Here is a 24,423-nt window from a genome sequence, read left to right on the forward strand (position 1 = left end):
GCAGGCATGACAATCTGGATGGGGACATACTTGGTAATTTCATATCTTCCAAAAAAACCCCATACAAAAGCAAGCCTGCGCACATGGTCCTGGGTGACAGCCTCCCTTTGGTCCCTGCGTGGGAGAAGGTGGAGCAGCTTCACTCATCAGAGCCTGGCACAGATGTGAAGAGGACGGTGGAGAGGACCAGGCCGAAGTCTGGCCTGATTGTCCGTGGCATGATGGCTGGGCCCGTCGCCAGCTCCCCACAGGTGGGACTGTCCCTTTCTGTTTTCTGTAGCCTGGGCAGTGAGAGATGGGCGTCAGGCACTGCTGGCTGAGAACGGGGTACATATGAGGATAGGATGGACGCCTGCCTGCTTTCTCCTTGGCTCTATTTTAGTGGATCCTCAGCCCCCTTCGTTACCTCCTTGCCCTCAGTTTATATCTCCCTGAGTTAGTGAAGTGGATGCTTTGATTTCCTCTCCCCTTACTTTGAGTAAAGACACACATTCTTGGCTTTGTCTTGGCAGTTCTAGTGAAGGTGCCCTCCCCTAGTCTAGAGGATATTACTATTTATCACAATGGTTAAAGGGGAGTAGAAATCCTGGTCTTTAAAGCTATCATTTATTCTGTTTCTTTTTTTTTTTCTTTCAGAAGAATTGTAAAAATTTCACTCATTGCTTGGTGGTTTCCTTTAAGGAGGGATCATGATTTGATCTCCTTAAGTAGGAGAGCGCAGCAAATGAGAGGACATTGTGAAAGGAGTTTGCCAAACAATCAATGGGGAAATATGAGGAACACGAGCGGCCTGGGCAGACCTACCCCGGTTGTTGTGGAATGCCACCTCCCTCTCATTTAGCTGTGTTTCTGTGTCTGTGTGAGCGTGTTGATGCTGGCACTAATCTCTTCACTCTTGTCGAGTTAGGACAAAGAGGGAGGATCCTCTCCGTGCCAGGCCACCCCTTGGTGCCATGCCACACCCAAGGCATCTTGTCAAAGAAGGAAATTCATAAACTGGACCCTGTCCAGAGAAAAGTGACTAGGAAGGTCAGAGAAGTTTGGGAAGAAACAGTCTCTCAAATGTAGAAGAAGGAATCGCTAAGTCCCAGGGTGGCAAAGATGTGACTTCAGACTTTGATGCCACCCCACAATGCTTTGCTATGGCCGACATTGCTAGTCAGCATCAGTGTCTTTCCTCCTGTCAGATCCATCTGGGTACCTTGAGTAGTTACCTCCAGGAGGGTGATGTGGTGCGTATCAGAGGAACTCCATCAGCCGTCTTAGGTTTAGTCTGAGGTCCCTGAGGGCTGTCATGTCTGTGTGTGGCCCGTGGTGTTTGCTCACAGGCCTGTGCAGGGTGGAGTGGTGTAGAGTCAGCCCCCTGAGGGCTGTGGGAAGCACTGCTGCACCCTGGCTGGAAGCTGTGAGGATGGTACTGTAGAGCAGCATCAGTGGGGACCAGGTTGTTCCGCTCCCTGCCGGGCACATGGCGGAAGGGAGCCTATCTCGCCAGGAGTTCAGGCTTCAGCGGTGGCTCTCAGGCCTTTCAGTCTCAGGGTCTCTTTGTGCTTTTGACATTGAGGTTCTCTTATAGCTCTTGTTTATGGGGACTATATCTATTGATACTTGCTGTATTGGAAATTAAAACTTGGGTCTGGAGAGATGGAGCAGTGCTTAAATACACCTGCTGCTCCTGTAGAGGATCTGAGTTTAGTTCCCAGCACCCAACTTGGTTTGCTCATAGCCACCTGGAACTTCAGCTGGAGGCCATCTGACTTCCTCTTCTGGCCTCTAAAGGCAGACCTGTACTTGTGTGTACAACCCATATTCACACACACACACACACACACACACACACACGATTAAAAAAAATTAAAAAGTTTAAACTAAGAAATTAAAACAATTTACTTCATAATCATTAAAATAACACCAAAAAACTATTTACATTTAACACAACATATTTTGCTATAAAATTGTGCTTTCCAAATTGGTGAGATTAGTAATTGCTTTGTATATAATTTTGCAAATCTCTTTAATGTCTGGCCTGATAAAAAACAATATAAATAGACTTTTTTTTTTTTTTTTTGCTTCTGAATGTAGTCTGTTGTAGTACATCATTTTTATTAAAGTGTGTGTACAAAATTTGGCCTTAGACAGAATTTAGAAAGGACAAAGAATTTAAGGACCTTTTAAGTGAGTGATGCCATATTTGGTATATGTGGCACTGGGACTCAAAACCCAGGTTTTCACATATACTAAGCAAGTATGTTATCAAACAAAGCTAGACTCCCACCCTATAATGTGAAACCTTAAACTACATATGTGTGCTGTCTGTACTTTATCAGTTCCCGTAGGTCTGCCATGCATGCTGAATCTTTTATTCCCATATGATTAAGTAGTGTGATACATCAAGTCCTTTGGAATACTTTGGTTACTGAATTATATAGATCTTCTAAATGGACACACACAAACCACACACACACACACACACACACACACACACACACACACACACACACACTCAGGGATGTGACCACTAAGATTGCAGGAACATTTTAAAATCCCTCCAGACCCTCAAGCTTTGGAAGGCTGATGTAGGATTCCCAAAAGTGCTGTTTACCCCACAGCTTGCACTTCATCACTGAAAACAGTACACCATTTGTTTCCCTTGCTGTGACAGGCTCAGTTTATTTTCAAGAAATGCCTGCCAAATTCTAGTCTGATTCACTATTGTCTGTCTGCTCATGGTTATTTTCCCTGAAAATAACAGCAAGTTCGTTTCCCTCACAGTTAGATGGTGGCACACTCCTTAGCCGTCAGCAGTCCTTCCTACTTAGCAGGGCGGGCATACGTATCTCTTGTTTGGTTGCTTGGAGTACTAAAATGATGTGTGTGACACAGTCTAAACTGAATGAGGTTAATAATGCTTCATAATAAAAACTTCAGTGGGGCTGTTCTTAAGTCAGCATCATACTTGTTCATTTTTTATTGCAAATGTGAGGCAGTGAAGAACACCCAGAACATACGTAAAGTTTAGATTCATATACATGGCCAGCCGTGTTCCTGCTGCTGCTGCTGTGCACCCTAAATTTCACTGCAAAAGGCAAACTGCGCTGTGTTTCTACTGTCTATCAGTTGCCTGCCACTCTAACAAAGTATCCAAGGGTAGATAATTAAACAGAGGTTTCTTTAGGTCATAGTTGTGGGTCTTACGGCTCCCGTCTGGTCAGACTCTTGTGAAGTCTCTGTCCACCTCATAGTACGGCAGGGCAGGTGCCATCATGTTGGGATTACGTGTGGGAGAGGCAAGCTGTGTGTATGAAGCAGGGATTCAGGGGAGCTGCCAGGTTCCATCACAACAAACCATTCTTGTAGGAGTTTATCCAGTTCCATGAGATCAGTATTGATCCCTTCAAAGAGTATTCCCTCTGAGATCTCAATTTTCTTCTTCTGGGCCCTTCCATATCACCTTAATGCCACCAAACTCACTCCATGTGGACCACAGAGGACACATTCACGTCATACCTAGCTAGCTACTATAGGATTTGTTTTGAATTCCTTAAGTGATCTGGGGATTTCTAGAGGTGAGTGGACTCCACTTTGAGAACCAGTGGTTCAGTGGGTGCCAGGGTCCTATCTCCTACCAAGATGGCTCTGTTCTTTAGTGTGTGCAGGTGAGACTTTGGTGACTGGTGAGACGGAGGTGATGTCATTGCTGAAGACTGTCTTGGTAATTGTTTTGGGAAGTAAGGTTTCTTTCTTTTGTGATAGCTGAGTTCTATGAAGCTCATGGAATAGTGACTGTAGAATTTCCTACATTTCCTGGAAGGTGTTTGACATTTTGGCCATACTTGCTGGGTATTCATCAGTTTTTACCAGTAAGTCATGGATGAGAGAAATGTGTCTTCTCAGGAATGGTGACTAATGCCTTTCTCACTGTGGGCAGGTATGCCCTGGGCAGCTTTGGATCAGATCTATAGTGCCTAGTCATTTCCATGAGGCCAGAACACAACAAAATTAGCTCTCCTTAGTTCAGCTCAGGTTACTGCTTGCCCCTGAATTGTTTTTGGACATGCTTAGAGATCCTGAAGTCTGGACCGAGGAAAAGCTTGAAGGTGGATTTTATGTCTTGGCAGCATTCCCATGCCCACTGCCTTACTGGGTAGTAGCTGGAAGCCCTGTTTCTTCAGCAAATCATGGATAGGAAGGCCGTAGTCTGTCTATGAATTCCTTCCTTTTAAATTGGCAAATCTTGAGTGCTAAGGAGATGTAGGCAGCTGAGGTAGGGTCTCCATAAACACCACAGTTGAGTGAAGAGTGGCTTTGGCCATTCCTGGTCTACCACCAGGTGTGGGAGTGGCCTGCTGACTGTCATGATTCTGTGACATGCCTGCTCTGCATTCGGGCTGTGTCTTATCCTATCCATGGTAATGAGAAGGACGGGCTACAATCTCTTCCTCTCTCATCCCAAATGTGGACCAAATGTATTTTGGATTTAGGATATTAATATTTCAGAAAGTTATCATAGTGCATATGTCACATAGCATGTAAGTCCATGAGCAAAACAAAACATCTTTATAGCTAAACATGAGGATATTAACCCCTTAAAAACTTGACATCCACATCCCTAACAGATGAGAACAGCTCACTGCAGGATTACTCATTCAAAATGGCAGGTAATGGGCTGTAGACAGCTTGTATTACTGGTGAGGATATGAGGGATAGAGAAGGAAAATTGCTTCCACAGATGACTCAGCTGTAGGTGAGGAGACAGTAAGTAGAAACTTGTGATGAGTTTCCTGCCACCTGAAGTGCTCTGGGTAAGGAGAGAGTGAGAGAAAACCCCAAGGGTGCTTTGGGTCTGTTCAGGAAGGTACATTACAGTGCAAGAAGCTTTGGGGGCACCTTCCAGAGTCCCCTCAGGCCTCAGGGGGCCCTACAGAAGAGGAGGCAGGAAGAGTGGAAGACCCAGAGGGGATGAAAGACACCAAAGAACCAAGGCCTTGGAAACACATCCATATGGTGCACACAGAACTTATGGACACTGTGGTAGCATGCATGGGCCTGGACAGGTCTGCACCAGATGCGGTTCCTAGAGCCAGAAGGAGAAGTGGACACATGTCCCATCTCCTAACCCGAGTCTCACTGGGGAAACAAACCACTCTTAAGGCTAGGCTGCGTGCCCAGTAGTAGATGGTCAACAAAACAAGCTCAGGGGCATCCTTGGGAGGCCTTTGTTTCATGTTAAGTTAGGGCCTTTTCTTTCTTTTTCTTTTTTTTTTCTTTTTTACTTTACAGGTCCTTACCTCGAATATTATTTTGTGTTCCCTGGGATTCCTGTATGTGTGTGTGACAGGGTGTCTCCACATCTCTGTGCACTTGTTATGCTTCTTCTTTGTCTTGTTTGGTTGTTTTTGTCCTATTCTGATTTGTTTGTTTTATTTTATCTCATTATTATTCCTTAGATGCCTATTTATTTCTAAGGAGAGACAGAGGGTGTGGCTCTGGATGGGAGGGAAGGTAGGGAGGAACTGGGGGAGTAGGAGGAGAAGAAACTGTAATCAGAATATATTGTATGAAGAAAAATCATTTCAATGAATGAAAGAAAAAGAAGGGGTTGGGAACAGACCTTCCTGGGGTGGACCATCCCAGGGATTAGAGGAGGTACTTTTTCCAACTCCACTAGGTAAGGATGCTCACTGCCTTTTTCCTTACTGCTTCAGGACTCTTTCCGCAAACGTTCTCTGAGAAGGTCTTCAGCTTTGAGCAGGAAGCTCCAAGCTCCAGAGGAGAGCCAACAGCAGTCTGAGCCTTTTGTCCACGCCCCAGCCTGTCCGGGTCCACAGGAGGTCCCTGGTCCCAGCAGTGACTCTGTCTCCAGGAGCCCTCTGGGTCAGCTGAATGAACTGTTTATAGAGAAGCCAAATGCCACTTCTAGCAGCCAAGGGCTGTCCCAGAGGGACAGACCCAGGCTAAGAAGTATTTCAGAGGACAGCCCACTGGGGTACAGCCACACAGATGGGAATTCCATGATGCCCCAGGAACGGCTGGAAAGAGCATTCAAGCGTCAGGGCGGCCAGCCCCCATCTCTCAGGTGAGCATGGAGAGCCAAGGTGGGGCTTTCCAAACCAAGCACAACTTGGCACACATGGTCCAGCCTCTTGTGGCATTCATGGGGTTCTTTTCTTTTGGTCTCTTGTGCTATCTCTGTAAGCCTGTGAGGCAGGCAGGACCAGAGGATTATAATCAACCAGGAAGAAAATGGAGCCAGAGGTCATACCTTCCAAAGTTCAGGGGGAGGCCTTCTCTGCCCCTTCCATTCTTCTCTGAGCTGTAGAAGGCTTCAGTTGATGTCCCCAAGCATAACTGGAGTGGCACACCTGGCTGATGGGGATTTGAGGAGTTCCCTGCATTCGTGAATCAGACCCAAAGACATATTGTGGGCACGCCTTTTATTTCTTTAACTCCTTTTTTTATTTCCACTCTTTCATAATAGACAACTGGGGATTTCTGCAGTAATTGGTTTTTGACTGTTCATCCAGTCCTACACCTGGGATGAGCCTCTTGGCTATGATAGCACTGGATTTAATTCATTCACATCTCATTTAGGACTTTAGAGCATAGATTCATGGAGGAATTGGCTGGTGGGTTTTCCTGTTGCCTTTCCCTCATTGGAGGCTCACCCTTTCTCTTCTCTTTAAGAGCGAGTGTAAGACTGATGCTTTTCTCTTTAAATCATGGTAGAGCTTAGTGGGAAGGACTTCTGAAGGGTTTTAAGTTATCTCTTCAATCAAAATGCTTTTAATTAGAAGTTTCTATTCTTTGTCAGTTGGGCCAAGTTGTATTTTTTAATGATTTTGACAATTTTCTCTGTATTTAGCTCATTGGTATAAATTACACAGTTTAAAAAAATGCTTTCTTCACTTTCAAGTTTGTAAGATCCACAGTGATGTGTCTGCTTCATTCCTGAAATTCCTGAAATTATTAATTAGTAGTAATTAAAACGTTAGTAATTTGGCATTTCCCTCTTGTGCACTTGAGTGTCTGCACATTCACACCCATTAGTCTTATTTATTTAGTCTTACATATTTTCTAGGAACGTCCTTTGGCTTTATGTGTGCCTTATGCCCTTTTTAATTATTTCATTTGTTGCACTTCCTTTTGGTTTAATTTCTGATTGCTTTCTTTTTCTTTTTTAAAGATTTACTTATTGTTATATGTAAATGTACTGTAGCTGCCTTCGGACAGCACCAGAAGAGGACGTCAGATCTCATTATGGATGGTTGTGGAGCTACCATGTTGTTGATGGGATTTGAACTCAGAACCTTCGGAAGAGCAGTCAGTGCTCTTAACCGCTGAGCCATCTCTCCAGCCCTTCTGATTGCTTTCTAGTTTACTCTTGTGGATCACTGACGCTGGCTTCTCAGCTGTTTCCTTTTGTGATGTCTTTGTTTGCCTGCATCCTTCTATGATCTTAGGCTTTCTTCCTGGTTGGTGGCAAGTCAGTCACAGTTTGAAGGTTGCATTGTGCACTCTTGAGGGTGATGCACTGACTGTTCCTCCCATACTGCCGACTCTTTTAGGAGATTTTCCTTTCTTTGGGTTCCAACAGTTTGGATGCCATACCCCAGTGTGGTTTTCACTGATGATTCTTTTTGGGATATATCAACTTTTCTGAAATTGAGGATTCATACTCCTCTTTGGTTTTGGAAAAGTAATCATTTGTTAACCTTTTAAATACTGTTTTTGTTTCACTCCTTTCTTCTCTCTCTCTCTCTCTCCCCCTCTTTCTCTCTTTCTCTCTGCCTCTCTTTCTTTTTTTGGTCTGGGACTCTGCTTACACAGATGGTCTTTTCACTGTGTTTGTGTAGTGTGGCTTTTAAACATTCTTTACATATTTTTTCTGTCATTCTCGCTGTGTTTCCACATGGATATTTTTTCTTTTTCTTTTACAATGAGATCTCACAGTTTTTAACCCCTAGGCCATGGGTGCTGAGACAGTAGGAGTGCACCACTGCCCTCTAGGTATTTTCTCTTGATCTGTCTCTAGTTCATATATCTTCTCTTCTGGTCACATCTAATATGCTATTGAACTTATTAAGTAGCTTCTTAGTTTCAGTTATTTTTATATCTTAGAATTTTTATTCACTAAAAACACAGATTCTCCTTCTTGTTTTCAGGCATAAAATTCCTCATGGTTTTAAAGTCACCATCCCATGACCCCGTGGGTGAATTACCCTGGGTCTGCTGCTATCGTCCAGTTTTCCGCTGAATTTTAGTCATTTCTTAGGTCTTCTTTCCACGCATTTTTGGTAATTTTGACCGGACCCAGTCATTGTGTGCCAGTATACTGGGCCTGGCTGAGACAATGTGCCGCAGTGCAGGCATGCAGGTCAGAGAATAGCTTTTGGGAGTCCACTGTCTCCTTGTACCTTGATTTTGTGTAATCAGTCTTATTTGGCATGTGCTTTACATTTCAAGACTCTTACTCAATTCTTTCTTGATTTTATGTTTCAATAATATTTTTTTTTTGTGCTCTGTTTCTGTTTCCACACAGTCTTCACTTTCCTCTTTATATATCTGTTTGCTTCTTGGGGTGAAAAGAGCCTGTCTTCATTTCTGTCTTTGTGAAGGGAGGTTTCCTCTGGGCCATCCTCTCTGTGGTCTGTTTCCACCATGACTTGTGGTGTCACCTTTGCTCCTCACTGAGGTCTTGTTTAGACAGGGCTCTCTAGGACCTCTCCTCGATTCTTTCCCTCCCTCCAACTGTCCCTCCAGTCTTCCCTCCTTCCCTCCATTCCCCCTCTGTCCCTTTATCCTTTGTCCCCCCCATCACTCCTTCTTACCCATCCTTCTTCAGCCTTCCTTCTATCCTGAAGCCACACTTGTGGCTACTCTAGCTCTGTGTCTTACTAGGGTCAGCCCTGCTCCTCCAGAGCCACGCTTAAGTCTTCATTCTTTTCACAGGATTTGCTTGTTTCTGTACAACAACAACATGTTGTACAACATGTCCACCCACTCCTGTGGAGGGGGCAGTGTGGCCCCGTCTGTCATGGCCCTGTTTCTCATCATCTCACACGGTCCCTCCCTTGTTATGTGCTTTTCTTGGGCTGGCTCCTAAGTCATGCCTTTTCTCTTTAATGGTGTTTATGATTACCAGAGAGTCTCGGTCTACTTGTCTGTTGCCTGTCTCCTCCACTGAGTATTATTTTCACAAAGGCAGGGACCTTTTTGTTCTTGGTGTTTCTGACAGCACCCCGTCTACAGAGAATGGTCACTTAACAGTACCATTCCTTGCAACTGACTTCAATGGCAGTGCGGAAGTCAGTCCTTCTCTGATGTGGGCCCATGTGGTGTAAAGCACTGTTCTAAGTATTCTGGGTAAATGTCAAAGGTCTGAGGGGATAACCCCATATCACAGATGAGGCAGCATACTCAAGGGATCCAGGGAGAGTCAGGGCCGAGTCTCTCGAGCACACAAATGACTATGTCACCTCTGTTCCTGAGTTTGGATCCTTCCACAGCCTTTGGGTGACGGCCCCCTCTCCTCTAGCACACTACTGACTGCCCAGAGTCATCTTCACCCTGAGCTGGTCAGGTTGCCTCTAGTTTAATCCAGAGTCACTGCCTTGAGTTTCCCTGGAGTGACAAAGCAGCTTTGTTCTAGAAAAGGGAAACACATCAAATGCAGTCGGTGGGCTGTTCTCATGCTGTGGCTGAGGTAAGGGAGAGTGGCTCTGGTGTGTAGAGTGGGAGGCCTGGACTCTTCAGTTCTGGCTGACTCAGGCTGTTCACTTTCCACCCGGGCTCTAGGGTCTCTGGCTGTAAAGTCATCTTACTTATACATGTTGCTGGCTGGAGTCTTACTTCCCGTTGTTGTGCCCCTTGTGGGAATCAGCAGGCATCTGCTGCTTTACAGGGCATTCACGAGCCGTGGTTCTGGAATCTGATGATGTGGGTTGGCAAACCAGTGGTGTCCTTTGTAACCTCTGCCATCACAATCGCTTACTAAATCTTGGGAGATGGCGTGAACTTCATCTTCTAGGGAGAGGGGGTGGGTTAAAATGTTTGCACAGCTCCCCGTCCTCCAGTGTTTGGCAGGGCATAAACAGGGGTATTTATTGTGTATTTAATAGTGTGGACTTCTGTTAGCCAATCAACATACATCGTATGTATATGTTCTTCCCCATTTTCCTTCTCTTCTTCCCTGTCTTCCCCTCCTCTTCCCCATCTTCCTCATCCTCTTCCTCCTCACTTTCCTTCTCCCTCTTCTTTTTGGGCACCATATTAAATGCATTACACTTTCCTATTTGTTCTTCATAATGATCCATTGAGGGAAGTATTTTTTGATTTTTTTTTTTTTTAATGAGGAAAGTTTCCATTAGATAGTATCTCCTCCAACCTCCACAAACAAATAGTAAAACAGAAGGCATTAGGCAGACAAGAGCTAGATATAGCACCTTTGTGACTATAAAGACCAAAGGCAGAAAGCAGGAACTCTTGAGTGTTGGAGGTCCAAAGGAGACAGCCTTCTTTTCCTTGTGTGGTCATCGGGTATGGAGGCCACCCCTGGAAGAACTGCTCCCTCTTAGAAGGAAGAAAGTTGACCCTAGGATGTCCCTTGACAAGTCCTACTTCCTCCTTCTCTCAGGAGGCATGGAGGAGAGGAGAAGGCCCAGGAGGGGAGCACTGAGCTTCCTCCATAGCACGGGCCTTTCTAGACTCACCCAGACCCTTGGTTAGGAGGAGGGAGGGATGGTCTGGCAGTGTAGGGACATGTGGGCCTGTATCCATTTCCCATTGCAAGCTTTAGAATCTCGGGTGGAAAACAGAACAGCGTTTTACCACACGGAGGCCAGAGATCTGAGCTGAGTCACGCTAATGCCCAGCTGTGGGCAGGACTGCTTCAGGAGGCTCCGGAAGAATCTCCTTCTCTTTTCTGGATTCCAGTGGCTTCTGGCCGTCCTTAGCTGCTGTTCCCTTCCGCCATCTTCAAAGCTGGCCACATTTGCTGAGTCCCTGACAGCCTACCACCTCTATGCTTTCTCCTCTGCCTCTGCCTTCCTCAAGCAAAGGATGATATGGGGTCCTCCTGGAGAACCAGGCTGCTCAACTCACCTTGAGGTCGTGTGGCCAGCAACCATCCGCCGCCTTAGTGTGCCCTTGCTGACTAACTTCAGTGCAGCGGGCCTGGGGCTAGTATGGGTTCAGGTGTTGAGGAAGGGGTCATTACTAGTTGCACCTGCCTGCAGCACTTCGGAATTCTGTCTCACGACAGTTTCTAATGATTATCCTCTGTCCTCAGTCTGTCTGTCTATACCACCCAGGTGTTAGTGTTTTCACTCTTTCACGACATTTTCCTGTATTGACCCTTTTCTTTAAGAAAAAAAAAATCCAGGCTTTGTGTGAGCAGGACGCAGGAAACCCCTTAGCTATAGCCATTGATCCCCAGGGTCCATGCAGGTTCCTGAGCTCAGGGAAGGTGTTAATGTTGCCAGTATGAGTGGATTTCATGTGCATATGGTCTCTGAATGCAACTTGGAGGTATTAAGGGCTCCACAGAAGAGGAGTTGATTTAGTAGACCCCTCCCACCCGGGTTTTAAATTGGGCATTTGGAAAAAACAGAGTATACCGGAGGCTCCTTTGGAACCCATTTCGCTTCTTGGCTTCACTGTCTGTAAGGGCCAGAGGTCCGTAGCCACTGAGACCTTGATGTGGGGATGGGAAACAGCCCCAGTGACTGGAGGGACTTCTCAGGCTGTGTAGGTGGCTCTCAGCCCTTGGCCAGTTCCACTTTGCAGCTAATACTCCATGTGTGCTGTGAGTGTGGTTCCACTCCCCTCCACAGCTGCCATGACCCATGTGTGTTGTGTGTGGTTCCACTCTCCTCCATAGCTGCCATGACCCATGTGTGTTGTGTGTGGTTCCACTCCCCTCCACAGCTGCCATGACCCATGTGTGCTATGAGTGTGGTTCCACTCCCCCTCCACAGCTGCCATGACCCATGTGTGTTGTGTGTGGTTTCACTCCCCTCCACAGCTGCCATGACCCATGTGTGCTGTCCTATTCTTTATGAGACCTCTCCTCAATTTTAGATGGACTTAATTTCAGATCCCCAGTTTGTAAGACAAAAAGAAACAGAGAAGAGGGTTAGGGAATGGCTACAATTAGGAGAAGCCAGGGGACACCTGAGAGAAAGTCAGAAGGAAGACAGTGGGAGCAAATAGGAGATCAGGCCCTGTGGGGCAGGCAGCCTTGAAGACCAGTGTGGAGAGGAGAAGAGGAGAAATGGTGGAATCCAGAACTTAATGTAGGGCCATGGCAGCCACTAAAAATTCTGGTTTCTAAAGAAATGTCCTGAAGGTCATACTGAGCCCCTGAAGGCTGGGCTGAGGGGCTTGAGAATTGTTAAGGTTGTTAGCATGGAAGGCAAAGGGCAGTTAGGATGTACTGGCCATAGTCTAGAAGAGAGTGAATGGTGACAGTGAAGGTGGCAAGCCATGGGCGTGCATCTCTGTGTGTATGCGTCTGTGTCTGCGCACATGCATGCACATCTGTGTGTGTGTGTGTATGTGTGTGTGTGAGCACGAGTATAAGTGTATGTATGCATTTGTGTTTAGGATTTCTTCATGGATTAGATCTTTTATGTTAGAGAAGAGAGGGAAGAAGGATGACCTGAAGCGTCAGCTGCAGGAAGGGGGAAGAAGCAGGTTTCAGTGAGAGCATCATCCACTATCTAAATGCCTGGCTCAGCGTGTGTCTTTCTCTCAGGTGGCTTCCCATAGGTAATGGGCCATGTTCTTGGAGTCATAAACGTGTGCAGGGAGTGTTCCTGTGGTTCTCATTGCAGGTGCTGTTGCTGTTGTGACTGGGTGAGGTGAGGAGGGACCAGGGCAGAGGACAGATACAGCAAGGACAAGGTGTCTTAGCCTGATCCCATAGGGAGATGTGGAGTCTGAACTCTGATCCGGTAGAGATGTGGAGTCTGCTTTGGAATCTTGTCAGCCATAGCTATGGGCTGCCTGTCCTGGGGCAGGCTGGGCAGTATGCAGCCTCCTTGGTGAATTATCCCAAAGAGTTGACTCTGCGAGCCCTTGGAGGCTGGTGGGACAGCAGATGGAAGTACAGACTCTAGCAGGCAAAACCGGAAGAAGCCATGTCCAAGCTTAGCTTCTCCCATCAGGGCACCAGTGACTTTTTTTTTTTTTTTTTTTTTACAAGAGCACCTGGCTCTGTAGCTTTGTTCCCTTCTACCAATAAGACAAGTCTCTTGAATCCTCCTTGGTACCCCAGACCTGCCAGGCACTGGAGATATTGAAAGATGAATTATCTGCCTCCCGTTGTAAGCCAGAATCCATTCTGGATGCTAAAGCACAGTACTGTCTGGAAGTAGAAGAGTAAGGCCCAGTGAACAGGAGCTGTGGGATGGACAGGGCGGGGGGCCTGGTTTATAGAGGTGTGTTCAGTGCAGGGGACTTTGGCTTCATAGGGAAGAGCCATGTTAGGCAAGGGGCAGCTGGGAGTTTGGTCTCCAGACCCAGGCCAGGCTGACCTGTCTTCTTCTGCAGGAGGTTTTTGCGGAGCTGAAACAGCTCCTTCAGACACAGCATTTGTCCAGGCCAGTGATTGGTTCAGGACACTTTACTCCTCTGACTCTGGTAGGTCTTTCAGGTTCTAGAGAATGGACACTAGGTGGCAGCATAACTTTGTTCATCTTTGGGACTTCTAGTCCACTTATGTACATTTAGCAATACTTATTAAGTTCTCTCTCCTTCCTTCTCTCTCTCACCATTCTTCTCTCAATTCTAAGCCCCCAGCCCCTTCCTGGAGTCCCTAGATCAGGAACAGAGGTTTCAGACCCACAGATGCCTGTCTGCATGCCGGGATAGAGGGACTTTGGCCAGCTGAGGCGTGGCCGTAACTTAGGAGAAGATGTGGCATCTGCAGTTTATTGACTGTTCTCCTCACCCAAGCATCCTGAGTCTGACAACATGTATACCACATGGGATGAGTCGTGGGTAGAATTTTCATCTTAATTTGTCTCTGCATTGTTTGGCCTTTATGTAAGACTCAGGAGACTCAAATTTGCCTGCTCTTTGAGACCTACACACAACACCCAGATGTCCTTCTGCCTTCTGTCCCACCCACAGGACCAGGTGGCCTCTCGGAGCTCAGCCTTGCTCCATATTCTGACTTGGAGAGCTGTCTTCTGCGCCCCCACCTCCCCTGGTCTTAGCCTGGCCATGTTTGACCTTGTGTATGTACTCCTGTCGTAGACCACCACTGTTTCCTTTTCCCTCCAAGGCTGACACTGGTGATCAAATGCCATGCGACTGTGATGCACATCACAGGCCTCTCTCTGTCTCCAGGAAGGCGATGTCGTCACTGCAGCCTTCAGGTCCAGCAGCAGGGCTCTCGTGTCACTGACACTGTGCGTCCTGCAGGGCACAGAGCCTCCCCTGATACAGATTTATCTTGAGACCAAGAAAGTGTGTCCTAAGGGCTACTGTCCATGAGTCAGTCTCCTCTTCTTGCCCAACCTTTTGCATGAGCAGGGTCCTGAGATCCTTGTCAGCTCTGTTGTAGTCTTGAGTCCTGGTGTGCAGAGCAGGGGATATCCCCTGTAGATGAAGTAGCTGCTGCCTGATGGAAGGAGGATGCTGAGCTCAGAGATAACCTGGAGATGCTTGTGGGAGTGAGTGCAAGGACGGTTGTCCAGAGCCTCAGTGCCTTTTCTGATTCTGAGAATCCAGTCCACTGGGTTCCCAGATAGCTTCCCACAGGTCACCGGGTACCAGAGCCCCAGCAGAGGCCCACATAGTGATGGGGCTAAGCCTGCCTTCACATTCTGGGGATCAGGTTAAGGGAGAGGCAAGGAAGGCATCCGGGATGCAGTCCTTATGGAGGCTCTCACCATCAAGGCTGTTGGACAACAGGGTAGCACCCAGAGGGACTAACTCTTGATATTAACACTTAGTGTTTCCTGTGGTTCTCACCATCAGGCCTGGCTGGAAGAATCTTCATGCTTCTCTTAGGTTCTCAATGATATGGCAACTTTTCATATAGATGGAGTAATAATTTGATACTTTATCTTTACTTTGGACTCCTTAGCGACTAGAATGGGCCTTATTTCCTAATCTTTACCCATTTCTGTTTTCGAGTCTGCCAATAATAGATGCTGAGCAAATAAGAAACGAATTTAGAAAGTGGAAGGGAGGAGAAAACCATACTGAGGAGTGCCATGAAATATACCCTGAAAACCATTAAGAGAACTGAGCCAATTCAAACTTTCTTTGCTTTTCTTATTGACTTTCATTAATTCATACATTTTTTTCTCACACTTTCATCTTAACAACTAAACATCCAAGTAACCAATAAATACCATCTCACCAACCCAGTCAACTAACTAGCCCAACCAACCCAACTAACCTGACTAACCAGCCAGACCAACCAAACTACCCACTGAGCCAACTGACCTAGCTAACCAGGCCAGTTGGAACAACCAACCCAAACTGTATTGTTGATATTCATCACCTAGTGTACCACCTTCTTCAGGATGCCTTTTCTGATTGGCTCGTGCTCCTATGCTTGGGCCTGTCTCCTTCTCTCGTGCACACCACACTAGCTAGGCAGGGTTGATAGACTGCTTCATTCTGCCTGTTGCCTCAGCTCAGGAGTGAACTGTCTCGAACCCCACCTCCTCCTGTACTGGTCAGAACTGTTCCAATAATAACAATAGAGGTTAGTTAGTGGCTTTACTGAGGGATGCTGCACACATGTGCATGTTTCTCTCTCTCTCTCTCTCTCTCTTTCTCTCTCTCTGTTTTGGTTGTGGGTGTGGGTGTGCATATATGTCAGAGTTTGTAGTGTGAAGTTTTCCCCTCAGAGTAGAATGGGACATACCATACAGGAATATTATCTAATAATACCACTGTCTGTCTGTCTGCCTATCTCAGGGCTTAGGGATGGTGGTAACTGAAGTACTATAGGATCTTAGAGGAGGTGGCTTTATGAATTAGAGATAGGCAGGTTGAAGACTGAGAGGTATTAGTGAACCCCTTGCTGTGCCTGGAAATCATTCATTGTTCTTCACTGTCCTCCAAGCCTAAGATTTTGGGGGAAATAAGTTGGCTGCAGTGCCTGGGATCTTAGTCCTAACTCTGGAGGCAGCTTTCCTGTTCTTTCTTAGCCCTTCTCTAGGCCTGGAGGCATTTCAGATGCTCCAGAGTTATGGAGGGCCATGGAGAAGAATGGGAGCCTGTGTGCTTAGCCCCTCTAAGGACTGGGATTTAAATAAAAGAGCATCCTCTTTTTTCCTATTCTGAGTCTCCCTGAAGAGTGAATGCTTAGGGACCGGGGTGGAGAGAGCTTGAGTCAAATCCCATCCATCAGTGGGCGTGGACCCCTGCCTCCTGACTCTTTGTTTCATTTACCCAAGTAGCAGCAGCCAAGTGGGAGAATTCTGCTGTGCCACCCTCTTAGGGATGGCACTCCCACCCTGAAAAGATGGCCTTTGAGGCTGAGTTCATCAAATCAAAGTGATGGCCTGCCAGGACAGCTTCCTGTATAGTCAGATTCCATGTGTGCACCTCATTCCAGAAAATTCTACTTTGTTTTCTCTGTTCATTCCATGAGAAGTTACTAAAGCCATGGGATTTCTTTCATTTCCTGTTGAAGATGGTTTCGGAGCCATGGCTCTCTTAGAAGCAGAGCCTTTTCTGATAGAGTAAACAGTTTTTGATCTCAGTATAAATACATGGTAGTTAATTTTGTTCAGTTCAGCAAAGCATTTGCCGAGTGTCTCTTGCTGTTCAAGTGGTTTGAGGAGAGCCATGCTGAAGAGGGATCCTGCCTTCAAGAGGCTGAGACACGCATACACAGATGTTCCACAGGACTGAAGGGGTTCAGGAAAGATAAGTGAAAAGAACACAGCAGAAGGCTGTTCAGAGTCTGGGTCGTGTCAAGGATGAAGCTGTGCCATTACCGGGTACTCATTATTTTATAGGCCCTATTGCTTTAGATGAATTTTAATCCTGGTGACATTTAATCTTGGCAGCAAACTAAGAGGGCTACTGGACCCATTTTACAGGTGGGGAAACTTGAGGTACAGAATGACCAAGCTGCGTGGATCTATGAAGGCAGCCTGTCTTATTGCTGTGATGAGACACCATGACCAAAAACAACTTGGGGAGGGAAGGGTTTATTGGGCTTATGCTTCCACATCCTATTCCATCACTGAAGGAAGTCAGGACAGGAACTCAAACAGGAACCTGGAGGTAGGAACTGATACAGAGGCCATGGAGGGTGCTGCTTACTGACTTGTTCCCCATGGCTTGCTCAGCCTGCTTTCATATAGCATCCAGGACCAGCAGCCCAGGGGTGGCCCCCCTCAGTGGACTCCCCCCTCATCATTACCAACTGAGAAAATGCCCCAAAATCTGGTCTTTTTTGTTTTGTTTTGTTTTGTTTTCGAGACAGGGTTTCTCTGTGTAGTTCTGGCTGTCCTGAAACTCACTCTGTAGACCAGGCTGGCCTTGAACTTAGAAATCTGCCTGCCTCTGCCTCCCAAGTGTTTGGATTAAGGGTGTGTGTGTGCCACCACTGCCCAGCCCACAATCTGGTCTTATGGAGGCATTTTTTTTTTTCCGGTTAAGGCTCTCTACTCTCCAATGACTTTAGCCAGCGTCAAGTTGACATTAAGCCAGCTGTCATGGCCTCACTGTCTCCTGCCCAGACTAAGGAAGAAGGCCTCTGAGGAGCTGGCATTGCAAGGGTTTCCAGAGGGTAGGGTAATTCCAACCTGAGGAGATGGTTTGAACAGAAGAAAGGGTAGAGAGGGCAGCGAGGGCAGTGGGTGCATAGGACCAGGAGGAGAGAGGACTGCTGGACTGCGCAGGTGACTTGTGGGTGCATAGGACAGGAGGAGAGAGGACTGCTGGACTGCGCAGGTGAATTGTGAGTGCATAGGACAGGAGGAGAGAGGACTGCTGGACTGCGCAGGTGACCTGAGAGCCAGGCTTTCTTTTCTAGGCAATAAAAAGAAATGAATCTTTAGTTTGGGTGGCCTAGCAATTTCTTAAATCAATGATTAATTGATTATTAATCATTATATAGGTTAATTATATAGGATTATGGAGTACAATGTGGTGTTTTGACACATATATAAATTGTGAAAATGAATAAATCAAGATAGTATTTTTGTCTCCTTAAACATTAAACATCTTTTGATTAGTGCATAATAATTGTATATATTTTGGGGTGCAATGTGATATTTTGATACATGTACTGAGCAAATTGGGGATAACTAACATTCCCACCTCTTCATCCTCTGTGGGTGGAGACTCGAACCACTCACCAGGTTGCTTTAGGAAGCCGAGTCCAGGGCAGTACTGAACAGAGTGACAGAGGGGCTGGGAGCTGGGCTTCCAGGACGAAGAAACCTCAGGATGTGGGCGACAAGAAAGGTTGTGAGCCTGGAGGAGGGCGAGCTGCAAGGATGCAGGACTGTGTGGATCAAGAAGAAGATGGGTGTTTCTGACAGGGGAGCTTTGGTTTCCATGTTTCAGGGCAAGCAGAACACAGATCCTGGGCAAAATCTGCCAAGAGGCTTGGGGAGAGAGGGTCATTAGGGCGGTACTGGCATGGCTCTGGCTGGGGAAGTTCATGGAGAGTGACCGATAAAGGCACCAAGGCCAGAATCCCGTAGCGGGAGACCCGCATGCTTGGCATGGAGCAAGAGAAGTGAGTGGTCAGCACAGAAGGAGGACTGGGGAGTCTGATCCAGCCTTGGTGAGGGAGAGAGAGATGGTCTCTAGGAGGCAGAGGCTGGACATTGGGGGAGGGTGGGATGTTGCTGAATCTGGTGGCAGGATAGATTGGAGGGAATTATCAGTGGCTTCAGAGAGAGCACTGTGGGTGGAAGACGGCTGTGGGTAGAAGGTGGATTGCATGTCACTGAGGAACAGGAGGGTAAGGATGCCCAGTGATCCAGGAGCCCTGCTCAAAGGACCTTCATGAAGAATAGAAACCTAGGGTGTGGGTGGCAGTTGGTGGCTGTGGCAAATTAAGGAGTAAGGAACTAGTTTTCAAATTAGGTAAGATGGGAGCATATTTGCAAGCCAAGGCCTGGGTGCCAGCTGCAGAGAGCAGAAATACATCATCTGCAGAGCCTGGAGGAGTCTGGGTGTGTGCTAGGGTTGGGTCTGCTGGGGAGTGGGGGTTGGGGGACAGTATCAACAATAGCCAATTCATTTTCTGCCATGTTCCACGATGGAAACTGAACTCTGTCATGATGGCCCCAGGCATTGCAAGTTCCCAAAGTGCCTTTTAAGTCCCCAGTGAAAGGGCTGATTCTGCTCAGCAGAGCTTGAGAGCTACTTGATTTCAATTTAGCAGGATTGAGAGATTCTCTGTAGATGCAAAGATGGCACCCCAACTCTGGTCTTTGAAACTTATGTATTACTCTAGCCCCTTCCTCCAGGCCACATGAAGAGCTGCATACAAAAGGTGGTAGTCAGCACCTGAATACCCTCTCCATATCCCTCTTCATGAGGGAGTGCAAACAGTCAACAAGCCTGGGATGCATTTATGGATGAGTGGTATTGCCAAAATTTCTTTCCGAGGGATGACATAAGCAATGTCTTCCCCTCCTCCTAAGGTCTCAGCGAGAGGTTGAGACATAATTCCACTGAAGTTTACTTTGGGGAATGTCTTGGTTAGGGTTTTACTGCTGTCAACAGATACCATGAGCAAGTCAACTCTTAGAAGGACCACATTTAATTGGGGCTGGCTTACAGGTTCAGAGGTTCATTCCATTATCATCAAGGTAGGAACATGGCAGCATCCAGGCAGTCATGGTACAGGAGGAGCTGAGAATTCTACATCTTCACCTGAAGGCTGCTAGTGGAAGACTGACTTTCAGGTAGCTAGGTTGAGGGTCTTAAAGCCCATGCCCACAGTGACACAACTATTCTAACAAGGCCACACCTCCAAATAGTATCACCCCCTGAGCCAAGCATATTCAAATCATGACATTCCACTCCCTGGCCCCCAAAGGCTTGTTCAAACACATGAGTCTATGGGGACCATATCTAGGCATAGTATAATAAAAAAAAAGAAGTACATTTAGTCCAACTTCCAAAGTCCCCATAGTCTGTAGCAGTCTCAACAATGTTAAAAATCCAAAGTTCAAACTCTCTTCTGAGATTCATCCAATCACTTAACTGTAATCTCTGAATGAAGACAGGAAACCAGCTGGGCAAACTCCAAACTCTGCATCTCCATCTCTGATGTCAAAGCAGTTTTCATATCTTCAGCTCCTTTTTCATCTTTGTTGACTGCAACAAACTTCTTTTGCAAGAAGGCACGGTTGAACTTCCCAAGATAGTAGAAGCTTGGCTGGAGGACAGCCACTCATGACAATGGACTTGTTTCATGGGGACACGTTTCCTCTCTCTGCCATAAAGGTCCAGGGGAAAGGAGTCTCTTCACCTGAAAGCGCTGGAGGTTGGGATGGGTGTGACTGTTCACTTCTTTTCTGCAGTTCTCCGGGCTGGCACACTGAGCTGCACCTGCTGGGCTTCCATGATTGTGGCCCTTCATCTCCCCTCTGATGCTTCTTTAGGCAAGTGTGAAGACTGATGAGAGGAGCATTCTTACAAGTGACAATATGGCTCCCTGTGGCCCCAGGGTCACTTTGTCTATCTCTCCCTCTCTCTCCACCTACAATTTCCTTTCAGTGAAAAGAGAGCAGACAGCTGAGGACCCTAAGAGTGTCAGCAATAGGAACCAGGCCAAGCATTCTGCCCCACAAGAGATCTAGACTCAAGGTTCAGTATTCCACACCTACCTGCACAGAGCAGTGAAGGAGCTGCTGTACGGAGGGCATGTGACAGGTGTCAGGAACCAGCCTGAAAGCTGCCAAGGAAATCTACCCACACCATAGACTTCTACAGCCCAAAGCCACCCCTGTGCCCCACCAAAGCTTCCTAATAGGTCTCAAGGCACTTTCTATCCTAGACATGAGCAATTAGCCACCCTTACAAGCTCTAGGAGAGAATTCAATGAAGAAAACTTGAACATAACCCATTTTAGTTGAAAACAAAAGCATAGCTAGCTCATTTAATATTCAGCAGAGACATTACAACTGCTTTCCTCTTCCTCTTTTGGAAGAAAATGACTCCAAAGGGAATGGGTCCTAAATGTGGGATTCTGGGAGTACTTAGGAAAGGATCCTGGCTTTAAAGCATTGTCATATAAATGAAGCCACATAGATTTCTCAGGGGAGTGACGCTGATTCAGGAGAGGCAGGCTGAAGTACTTAGCTGTGGTATGGCATGATCTCACAGCTTGCTTTTAAATGCTTTAGCAAAATGACCTCCTTCCCCCGAAAAGGAGTGTGTGTTTGTGTGTCTGCATGCATTTGTCAAAAGAAAAGAGCAAATGTGATCTGCCACCCTGAGTGAAGGGCACACAGATGTGTGATGTCTTCTCTTACTTTCCTTATGTTTCTTTCAGTGGAGAATTTGAAGCATGAGAACAGGTAGGGAAAGTGAGTGCCAGATAGCATGTATCTTCTATTGTTGAGGAAAGACCCTAAAAACGGACAAGGTCATAGTATATGTCATGAAATTCTGGGATCAGGGTGAGCTGATGGCACAAAGGCTAGCCAAGGGATTGAGGGTGCATGCTGACATGACTGAAGATCAGGAGGGTAGCAGGTCCTTTGCTACATGGGGGTGACTCCTAGGAACTTAGGCTGTCACAGAACTGGTAGGTAGCTTGCACTAGTTGCACAGATAGCAGCCTGCCTCAGGGTTGCCCTTTTGGGCACTGGAAAGCTGGCTTCTGTCCTTCCCCCACCAGATGTGTCACCTCCATTGACCCCACAAAGCTCAGAACCCTCTTCTGACGCCCCTGGATGTTTTCTTCAATCCATGACCCTTTGATTAGACCCACCTCATGAGGTTCAATGTGACATTTCCTACAGCGTGGTGTGGTTCTAGTTGCTTCAAAAGGTTTATATTTATTCTCGAAAGAGCTCCAGATACCACTGGTTAAAGCGCCTCCTGCCGTCTGTGTTATCGGGGCTATTTCTTGCCTACATGACAGTGGCCTGCTGTGGATGGCAGAGGAGGAAGCCTGAGAAGCAAGGACTTGGGAGATACGTGTCTGTCTCATTAGATTCGGATCCTTACAATCCAGTAAAGTCAGAGTCTTGCAAGGGCTTCATTCTACTATGACAGAAGTTTTTTATTTTTGCTTAATTCTTTTTCTGAGACAGAGTCTCATTATGTAGCTCTGGCTGTCCTGGATCTCACTGTGTAGAACTCAAGAGATCCACCTGCCTCTGCCTTCCACCTGCTGGGATTAAAAGCATGCACCAGCACACCAGGCTTTGTTAGAAGTTTTACTGTTGAGGTGAAAAGAGATTGTGTTGCTTATGTCATCCCCCACCCACCCACCCATGCTTCCTTACAAACTCCCATGAAATCTGTTACCACCAAGGAATCCAGACAGGGAATGTAAAAATCTGAAATCCACATGTACTGACTTCTTGAGGTAGTTGTGGGCTCTCCAGCTTTGGGATTCAGAGAAAGTTTCAGTTCTGAACCCCCACTTACCAGAACAACCTTGAATAGCTGGGTTCTCTGCCACGTCTCAATTTCTCAGTAAGTTCCCTATCTGCCAGATTTCCCACATGCGAACTACCTGTATTCAGTAGCTGGGGACTGGCCTTAGACACAGGGAGCAGAGAGCAAAGGGATCCCCAGTTTGGACTCAGGGGTAGTCACACCTCATTTCTAGTGAAAATGGCTGCCAGGAGAGGCACAGGAGGCAGCTTAAGTGGCTCAGGGACACATCTAATTTTAGCCCAGAGTGAGCTGGTTCTAAGTTGGGGCTGGCTTACTCATGAAAATTCCACAGCTCTCTGGTTTATGTGTGTTAGGTAGCAGGATGCTCAGTCTCACAAGGTTAATGAGCTTGGGACAACCTCTTCCTTTCCTCCTTCTAAGAAATATCCAGAAAACAGTTTGTCCTCTGTGCTTTAAGAGTAGGTTAAAATTTCCTGGAGGTTCTTTTTCCGTGATGGGCAGTGTGGGTGGAAAAGGGAGTAACTGAAGGGGCCAGTTTTGGTTTCTGTGCCCAAACTGGGGAAAGATAGAGGCTTTCCTGGGCCTGTGTATCTAATGAGACCTCTGGTCATCTACCTGCTACAATTGGCATGGACTTCAGAGATTAAAGGGATAGAAAAATTAAGAAAAAGATACCAGAGCCAGGCCTTGTGAGGAAAGGCCTACATTCCAGCTACTTGAGAGACACATTCAAGGTTTGCTTGACTAAAGAATGAGTCTAAGATCAGTCAAAGCAATGTAGTAGACCCTTCCTCAAAAAAGGGGTAAGGGTCAGGGCGGGAAGGGTTGAAGAGGTAGCCCAGTGGAAAAGCTCTTGCTTAGCATGCCTAAGGCTCTGGTTTCAATCCTTGCTACCACAAACACATCCTGGTCCCAGATCACTTTCAGAGACAGACTTAGAATTCCTGAGCTTGAGATGTGCACAGTCTGGGTGGCCTTTAGAATTCTTCCCTGTTCTTGTTTTTGTTTTTTGTTTCCTGATTGTTAAACCCAGCTTCGTGCACTCTGGGCAAGTCTGTCACTGAGTTTTGTACACGTGGGCAAGTCTCTATCTCTGAGCTTTGTACATGTGGGATGGTCTCTGTCACTGATCTTTGTACACGCTGGGCAGGTCTCTGTCACTGAGCTTTGTAGACGCTGGGCAGGTCTCTGTCACGGAGCTTTGTAGACGCTGGGCAGGTCTCTGTCACGGAGCTTTGTACACGCTGGGCAGGTCTCTGTCACGGAGCTTTGTACATGTGGGATGGTCTCTGTCACTGAACTTTACTCATGCTGGGTAGGTTCCTGACCAGTGAGTTTCCCTTTCACTTCATTTCAACTTTGAAAATTTCACAAGTGTGTTTGTGTGTATGTGTGCGCTTGTGAGTACAGAAGCCAAAGGTCAACACTGGATGTCTTCCTCTTTTGCTCTCCACCTTATTTCTTGAGACAGGGTCTCTCATTGGATCCTGAACTTGCCCATTTTTCTAGGCTGACTGGCAGCAAGCCCCCAGAATGTGCTCTGCTGCTTCTCTAGCGCTGAGATTACAGGCACATGCTCTATGTTCAGCTTGGTACATGGCTGCTGGGGACTGAACTCAGGTCCTCATGGTTGTACGGCAAGCACTTTACCAACTGAGAAAATTCCTTAGTCCCTTCTTTAAAAAAACTCTATCTGTTCTTCACTGTTTAATTAAACTCACTCTGTCTTCTACCTTGAACTTGTGCTTCTCCTCACCTGAGCCTACTGAGTAGCTGAGATTACAAGCTTGCATCACTAGGCCTAGCTGGATGGACTTTTTGATGTTCTTTTTTTTTTTTTTTTTT

The 24,423-nt window shown here is 46.7% G+C and overlaps 1 protein-coding gene across 1 annotated transcript in view; it reads left to right on the forward strand.

The window, feature by feature from the left end:
• Positions 1-24,423, forward strand: part of Mindy4 (MINDY lysine 48 deubiquitinase 4) — a 115,518-nt gene that overhangs the window by 13,962 nt on the left and 77,133 nt on the right. Inside the window, exons 4-5 of the mRNA XM_031381992.1 lie at positions 5-251; positions 5,706-6,076. Coding sequence (XP_031237852.1) covers positions 5-251; positions 5,706-6,076 — 618 coding nt within the window. The remainder of the gene's footprint in view (positions 1-4; positions 252-5,705; positions 6,077-24,423) is intronic.

The sequence above is a fragment of the Mastomys coucha genome, unplaced genomic scaffold (genome assembly GCF_008632895.1).
Source record: "Mastomys coucha isolate ucsf_1 unplaced genomic scaffold, UCSF_Mcou_1 pScaffold20, whole genome shotgun sequence".
NCBI classification, from domain to species: domain Eukaryota; kingdom Metazoa; phylum Chordata; class Mammalia; order Rodentia; family Muridae; genus Mastomys; species Mastomys coucha.